The following is an 8,777-nucleotide window of genomic DNA, read 5'->3' as shown; positions in this document are numbered from 1 at the left end:
CTAGCACACATCAAATTCGTCGATTGGTAGACCGCTGAAATTTAATATTTTTAAAAATTAATCTATAGTTTTAATAATTACAAAAGACACCCTCAAAATTTTAGAGTTACAAGAAATATACTAACATTTAAAAAATTACCACCAACACATGAAACATAGAATTTACAACTACCAAACTTAAAAGTAAATTTTTTTAAAAACTCTTTAAAAATTTTAAAAATTATAAATCACACCCTCAAAGTTCAAAACCACAAAAATGGGCTAAAATTTTAAAACTTGGCAAAGAAAAGTGTAATTGTTTGGTATTTTTCATATATATATATATATATATATATATATATATATATATATTAAAATTTGTAATTTAGGGATTTACTATCCATTTTCAGCATCTAAGAATAGTCTAAGTTGATACTGGTAAACAAAAACAATAAGAATTGATTAAAAACATCCGGTTAATGGATAAAATTTTTAAAAATATTATAGATTAAAAATTATCGGCACTATATAAATTAAAGTAATTTCATATAATTTTAGTAATAAGTTGGGGTAGCCAAAATACATTCGTAACATTAATTGATAGATGTTTAAATCCATAGAAATGATAAAACACTATAATATTATACCTTAGCATTAATTGATTTTAATTTAGAAACTTTAATCTTTGACGTTAATAATATTTATAGGGTAAAAGAATACAAGGAATTACATATGGAGAAACTATTAGAATATTTAGAGATAACTTTAAAAGAATTGAGTTATTTCCATTGCAAATGGAATAGTGATGGAAATAAATCTAAAATTCAGAAAACGTTAATGAATCACTTGAATTGGCATTAACATAAGACATATTTATTAATGAAGCACTGAACGAGTTACATTAAAAAATAATTTAATAACTTTATCCTAATCAAAGAAAAAAATCTCCATGGAAGACATAAGAAAAATTAGTAAGTATTCATAAATTCCATACTGTGTTCTTCAAATTAAATATTAATATTATAATCTAAGAGAAATTGGTAATGAATAATGTAGGTATTTATTTTAGATCTTTATGGAAAATGACAGGGATAGAGCAAAGATAATATTATTGAAATAACAGAAATTCTTATTGGATGCACATCAAAAGAATTCATTTTAGAGGAAAATAAAAAGATAGCTTCTAATTTATTTAAGTAATAAATTAGGAACACAAAGAATTTTATATATATCAAATTAATATTTATTCTCATTGAAATAGAAAAAAATCAAAATCTATATTTTGAGCAGTTTGTGTTGAACATCATAAGTACATTTGACTTCTTTGTGAAGTTAAATGAGATGATAAAAAATTAACGAGCACAGGAAAGATAATAGCATAAAAAATAAAAAATTAGCCTTATGTCATAATTGATGTAGATGATGAAGACAACACTCTAGAATTGTCCGAGAAATGATAAATGATAAACCTGAAGAAGGATTGATCTTAACTCAATAAAAAATAAAATAGAAGAAATAAAAACAATATTTTATGAATATTTTATAGAATAGTTTAATTATTTTGAGTGAAATTAGGAATCTTTAGAAGGGAGTTTCATGAATTTTTTTCAGTACTTTTATATTCTTATGTGGATGTTTTTATCATATAAAAGTATACTAGAGTTAGCATTAATCTTTAATTTATATTTTTTTATGAAGTCTATCAATGATTAGGAATAAACTTCATATTCTCTTTTGCATCGTTTTAACATACTTTAAATCAATCATTTTGCCATATTGGTTTTAAATATTCACCTTCCTTGTATAACACTATTTTAATATTTTTCACTTTGCAATGCTATACTTTCTCAAATAAAGCTTAGTTTCATATCGGTCAAAAATAATATGAAAATTCAAATTATTTTTAAATTATATTTGTTTTTTGTCAATTCAAATATCAACATGAAAATTTAAATTGGGTGTATCCCATTTAAACAAACATAAAAAAATAATCGGGATGTAAGAGTTTAAAGAAAAAAATGAGCACAAACTGCCAAAAATACTTAATCATGGTATTAAATCACGTGCATTGCACGTGTGTAAAAACTAGTGTATTCAAAAGGGGAAGGGGTGGCGTTGGGGCCCTTTAGGAAATGGAGACACAGGATCATAGTTAATGCCTTAATGGAGAAATAAGAATTTGAGATGAGCATAAAAGAACATGGAACAAGGTTAACTGAGAAGGAATTAATGGAAGTAAAGTTCACATTATATAAAAAAATTTCTCATAGTTGTTTTTACTGCCTTTGCTGATATAAATGTAGTCAAAAAACAGAAAACCATAGCTGTCTTCTGTGCCTTTGCCAATATAAATGGAGACACAGGACTGTCCTACGCTTTTCAGCTTTTCTCCAACATACTCTCCCTCCCGTGTCCGCGGCTGGGGTCGGTAGTTTTCGACCCGGGTAACCCGTTCAGTAATCGGGTCAATTTCAGGTCAACCCTAACACCCGACCCGTCTAACCCGTTTATTCCGCATTTCATTAAAAAAAACCCCATCTTCCATCTCGTCGTCACCTTCGCCCGTTTGCATAAACCCTAAATAAGGATTGATTCCTACCGCTCAGGGTCCTCGCTGAGTTCTCGAGTTTGATTTCAAGTAAGAGTTCTCTCATACTTGTCGAAAAGTTCGTTCATGTTTTCTTTAATGAAGGAAAGTTGGTTTATGTTATTCTCTTGTTTATTTGGGTTTCAATCTTACTTCCGCTAGCGTGCGATCTTTTGATTGTTTTGCTGGCTTGTTGGTGATTAGCCGTGAGTTTGACTTTATACTTTATTGAATCGGAGCTAAGTTTAAAGATGGTTCCATGGTTTCAGCCTGTCTGCTTGCTAGCCGTTTGATTTTATGCTTGAATGAGACCTGGAACAAATAGAACTAGGGCCTAAATTATATCAGCCCCTTCAATATATACATTTTTTATAGTACCTAATCAGTTTTTTTTTGTAATGTACATAGCTAATGGTATTCATTTTGCAATTTTCTTAGTCGTTAAGTTTCCCCCTGAACCTCCAGTGCAAACCAATTTGCTTTTCGAACTTCTAACGAGAGACAGTCATATACGGGTAAGTGGGTAACTGTATATGGATCACTCTCGGGTCTGGTCGGGTAACCGGTTTACTAAACTGGTTGGGTATCCTAACCTGTTTTTTAAACGGGTTGGGTTCGGGTCAAGCTTATATGGGTCAGGTCAAAATTGAGACGACTCGACCAGCTTGCCATCCCAACTCTCAACGCTGTTTTTGCACTCCACAGAAGGTGAGATCTGAACCAAATACTAAATTGGTACGTGAAGGCTTGTAGCCATTTAATAAATAATCTGTCACTTCTAAAGTAGAAGAGAATATTCTTTACTGTATCTTTTATATATCGGATTAAATCTGGCTGGCCAATTTAGGAAAAAATGTTTTATCAAATACTTTACTTTATATATTAAAATATATTAGATATATATTCTATTAAAAGAGCTTTCTTAAAATGTTTTTGTCCAGTTATATTGAAAAGACGCACATATAAGTTTCTGGATTGATAGTGACTATGGAGGTCTTGTATGGAATACTAGTTGATGTTGCTTAGGATTAACATGTATGTACATTATTGTGATACAGGGATCTTACAACTAAATCTCTATCCTTTGTATGAAAGTTGTAGTTTGTTGATGGATATGATTACAACTAAATGAGCAGGGACTAATTTATGGAGGAGAGAGATCCCAGATGGGTCGCATGCTATATGTTCTTACAAATATTTGTTGTTGAAATTATTGCTTAGAATGAATAAAATTACGACTTTAATGATAAGACATGAAGTTAATCCTCATGTACTTACAAAGTTAAAATTATTAATTGTTTTGACTTTATAAAGACATTAAGTTCATAATCTTTGACCTTAATAAAGATATTAAGTTCAATGGTCAAATGTCATAATTACGTAAGGGAGATGACTTACCTACGTAAGGTTTGAGTCTTTGAGAAAACTTATTCTAAGGATACAATTCAATTCAAAAGCAAAAAGCCATCACTTTTGAATAACTAGGAGATGAATTAGATTCATCAAAGAACATTGCGTGTGAAACTTTGGATGTTTTGCACTTGTAAAACTTTTGTGAGGTAACCCGATTACTTTACTTTAACAAATTCTTGTACATCATGTGTTCGATCCTGTAAATGATTCAAGTTATTTCTCATTCATGAAAATTTTTATTTATTCCTAATGTGATTAGGGCGCATATATGCTCAAGCTTCTTTTTTATTAAAATAAGCACAGGATGAGCTCCACAAATTTGGGATCGGTTAACGTGGACTTCAGATTTCGTCCTACGGTTAGTATTTGTTCTTTTTTGCTAGAAAAATGGTAAAGTTTTAATCTTTCTTGTAAAAAGATTTGATTTTATTGATAGCGCTATGCGAAGAATTCGAAAGCAAAGAGATTTTGGGTTGGAGCATCAGTAGGTTCATCGCCCTCAAGCTTGCAGTTCCGCAACGTTAAGGTTCATAATTCGAAGGAAACAGTTCGTATTGGGCTTCTAGGGGCTAGCGGTTATACTGGAGCTGAGGTAGTTATTCTTTATCCAACTTTTAGTTTTTTTTGCTCCTTTTCTACTTTGATTGAGCTATGCTCCGATGCTTACTTCTTTGTGGAAACTATGTTTGGTGAACAATGATGATGAAGTTTGCTCTTGCAAGAGCTATTATTATTGTTAGTAGTAGCATAGTTTTAGGCTCTGAAGCACATATTCGCCCCCGGAGGCCACGAATCCGTGTCCGACTCGAATCGGACACGGATTCGTCACGACACGTGTCGGACCCGGTCAATCCGTGTCCGACACGGGTCAACGGTCAAATTAGGCTTGGACATGGTCAAAGGAGCTCGTACACGACTCGGATTCGCCGAAGACCGATTCATTTGGGTTTCGGGTTTGGTTGTTAAAATCCAACCCGAACCGTTCGATTAAAAAACTCATCTCTATTTCTCAAAACTCCCGTTCGATTCGATCCTCAGCTGACTCAAACAAAAGAAAAAAAAGAAAAAACCCTAACCCTAATCCTCTCTCTCAATCTCTTGCTCACTCCCGTTCGATTCGATCACCTCCGCTGTTCCGACCCGATCCCGCCGACCGACTCCTCCTTCCTCCGACTCCTCAAGTCCACCCTCCATTCCTCCTTCCCGTCCAGCACAACCACCACCAATGTCATCATCATCTCCTCCGGTTTTTAAGTTCGAGCAGCAGCCCAACATCATATTATTATCATAAATCTGATGGAGAAAGTTACTCATTTATACTAAATCGAGATTTTCGTATTACGTTCCATCTATATATAATAATAATTTTTAAAAAAATCCTTGCCGTATCCCCGTATCCTATTTTTTTGGATTTTGCCGTATCCCGTATTCGTGTCCGTGTCGTATCCGTGTCCCGTATCCGTATCCGTGCATCATAGGTTTTAGGAACCATAATGATATATAATATATGCCCAAGGTTGTGTGATTTTAAAATCTAAACAAACTCATTGAACAGGTCAAAGACTAGCTTTTGAAGTTGTAGATGAAGTGGCTATGATATTACTTCGTACCATGGTTTCCACCAAGTTACTGTCTCTATGCTTCTGGTTAGGGGATTTCAAGGAGAGATGTCCACTCCATCCAAACATCTCAAATGAGGTGGGCACACAATCAAAAGAGGAATACCCACATTTGACTCAAGTTCTTATTACACTTCCCAGTCAAAATGGCCACTTATGGTCATTATCTTCCAGGGATACCATTGGTTTAGGATGCTCTCTATCCAAGGTGATCTAATAATTTTCTTACATAAGATGCAGACAGGTTGAAGACATAGCTTAAAATACTGAGTAATTTTTGGAGATGATACTTTGAATAAATGTGTTTGTCAGTGCATATCAGTGCAATAACATGAAAAAACATGGGACTTGCTTATTTAGTGGCTTGTGATATTAGTTGTGTATTAGTCTATGTACTTGTACGTGTACAATATATGGATTGTTTATGGATATCAAATTAGCAGTTTGGTGTACATTAGCATATGATGATGTAGTGCAAACTTCAAAAAACATGGTTAACTGTTATTTGTGAGCTCTGAGAAATGATTTTACAGGGTAAGCGACTAGAAACCAGTTAATCATTCTTATTACCATTGAAATAATCCTCTGAATATGCTTGCTAAGTATTTAATAGCTTAGATGTTGGTAATGAAATTATCATGGGCTTAGATGTTGGTAATGTTAAAAAAATTTGTATGAGATCATAGAATGTGCCATAAGTTAGCTCCTCCAACCTGTGGATATTTCATCAACAAGTCAGATGGTGTATGCTAATTGTTGATGATGTTGATTGCTGAGTAATGATATGATGATAATGCAATTGACATCATTCGTCTAGAGCTAACAATTTAAGAGCGTAGTAGCGCAGATCTTCAAGAGCATGTACATGTTTGGCGCGGGTACCTGGTGCTTTTGAAATTGTTTACCGATTAGGTTGGAATGTTTAAGTTATTGTAGCATATAAATTCTTGTTCTGATATTAAGACTTGGTAGCAAGTAACAGAGAAAAACAAGGTTAACTTCAGAACTAGAATGATAAAGAATATCTTCGAGGGGGAGGCTAGAAAGTAGTTAGACAAAATATACAAGACTAGGGAGTGGAGAATGCTTCATTATTTATGTGATGAACACATGCTTGGAATGTACCAACTTTGCAAGGAGATTTTTATAGAACTTGTCATTTAACACATTTGTAGGAGAGTAGCTTCGATTGAGAAAACACGATTACTGAGAGAAGGATGGGAGTGACAAATGGGCTAATGGTAAGTTCTTGGAAGATTATGTACACATTAAATGAGGAAGAAGGAACAAAAGATGCATCTGCCACAAGTCAATGAAGAAATGACTATGATGATATTTGCTTGTGAGTTGTGAGTAAAGAATTTATTGCTGATGTTTGGATCATTATGTGACATCCCATATAACTTTGTCAAGGTTCATTATCTTTCTCCCCCCTCCCTCCCTCCCTCTCCTCCTAGCCGTCGAGACTCACATGTATAGATATTTTTCTTTCCTCACTACCTGTCCAAGGTCCCAAATATGTCTAATTTGTAATAGTGATTGAGGGTACTTGAAAAATCTTGTTGTAGAATGCCAAATCCAAAAATACTCTGAGCATCATGAAAGTGACATAGAATGGTATAGACTTCAAATTTGTGTTAGCAGACATGTCCTGGGATTGGTGGGTTAAATGACCTATGATCTTGATAGGAAAGAGCTCTATGACAAAATCTATAATGTTTTTTTAACATTAATTATGAGGGGTGCAGTTTTAGTATTTACTCTTTGCTTGCACTCTGTACTTCGATTTACCCTTTTGGTTAATTTTTGTTATTTCTACTTTGTCATGAGTGGGTGTATACTTTTATGAAATACCATGGTTATTGTTTTCATGCTAATGCATTAGTTATCATAGGTTTACGGGTCTGGAACTACCATTTGTTTCTAAAAGGCTAAATTGCACTTCGATAGAAAAGAGCTCTATTGTTTTCATGCTAACTCACTTCTTTATGTCATGCTTATTTGTTGAAGTACTTCTATTAGGTACATGGCTGTATTTTAAGAACTTCAAGGAAGGCGTTGATTCTTTTCTGTACTTTGTCTATCTAATGTCATTGTTTGACTACATTCTTGGTTCTGTGCAACGCATGTGATCTGCTTTAGTAGTTTTCTAAGTGTTTGTTTCCTTAATAATGACTTACTGATTTGCTTCACCATGATCATTCAAATTGATTACTTGATATATTTTTGTCACAGATAGTCCGCCTCCTTGCAAACCATCCGCATTTCTCTATTACAGTGTTGACTGCCGACAGAAAAGCAGGCAAATCGATGGGATCAGTATTTCCTCACTTGATTACCCAAGTAAATTTCAGCATCCTTACAGTTCTTCCTTTATCTTATAAGTATGCATATGGACTAACTTAGTAGTTAATACATAATCAGGATTCTGTATGATTTATCCTATAGTTTTCTGTTCCTATATGGGACCTCTGTATGTGTAATGGGGGCTTGCGGAGCACTTCTTTTTAGATATTGGAAAAAAGAATGTGATTTGTAAGAAGTGATTTTGATCTTGACATTTGCATTGTTTAGAGATAGACTGGTACATTTTATTTCATTTTAGGTTTATCTAAACCTGATGAGCTTTTACTACCTTTTAGTCAATATATGCCCTTTCATCATCTCTTGTGGAGCTTAGAGCACCTAATATTGCCATTTGATACCGGAGTAACTGGCAATATGCATAATAGTGTGTAGATAGTTCAAGCACATGTTTTCTGTTTTTTGTAAGGTTAATAGTGGTGACTATCCACTCCAGTGCTACCATGACACTAATAACAGTTAAGCCAATGAAGCAATTCGTAATGTTTATTCATTTTTGGGCCAGAACACATCATGAAAATAGATTTAGAAATAATGATACATGTGTGTTTTAAATGTGCATAGGAGCTTTACAAACTTTAGATCTCTATCTCTTCAAATTGAATCATAGTCTGATCAGAATTGTGCATGAATATTCTTAAAATTCAACACTACTTTTCAAGTCCACTCATCTGGAATTCGTTCGTGCATGCGCTTAACATCAGAAAATTGTGAAGTCAGTTTTGGTGATGTTTCAATGTCTATTCTGCTCTTTTTTTGTTTTGTGGGTGTTTTTTTTGTTTTTTTTCCCGGGGGGGGGGGGGGGGGGGGGGGGG

At 33.7% G+C, this 8,777-nt stretch overlaps 1 protein-coding gene across 6 annotated transcripts in view; it reads left to right on the top strand.

The window, feature by feature from the left end:
* Positions 2,448-8,777, top strand: part of LOC109848212 (probable N-acetyl-gamma-glutamyl-phosphate reductase, chloroplastic) — a 14,783-nt gene continuing 8,453 nt past the window's right edge. The window contains exons 1-4 of one of the 6 annotated variants that reach the window (XM_020417606.1): positions 2,448-2,617; positions 4,283-4,337; positions 4,416-4,571; positions 7,834-7,941. In XM_020417606.1, coding sequence (XP_020273195.1) covers positions 4,284-4,337; positions 4,416-4,571; positions 7,834-7,941 — 318 coding nt within the window. In that variant the 5' untranslated portion in view covers positions 2,448-2,617; position 4,283. Of the gene's footprint in view, positions 2,618-4,238; positions 4,338-4,415; positions 4,572-7,833; positions 7,942-8,777 lie in introns of all 6 variants that reach the window. The other 5 variants (XM_020417605.1, XM_020417604.1, XM_020417603.1 and 2 more) reach the window with 5 other exon arrangements.

Source organism: Asparagus officinalis, chromosome 7, assembly GCF_001876935.1.
Source record: "Asparagus officinalis chromosome 7, Aspof.V1, whole genome shotgun sequence".
Classification (NCBI taxonomy): Eukaryota; Viridiplantae; Streptophyta; class Magnoliopsida; order Asparagales; family Asparagaceae; genus Asparagus; species Asparagus officinalis.
The sequence above is the reverse complement of the archived record's forward strand: the minus strand, read 5'-3'. Positions and strand labels throughout refer to the sequence as shown.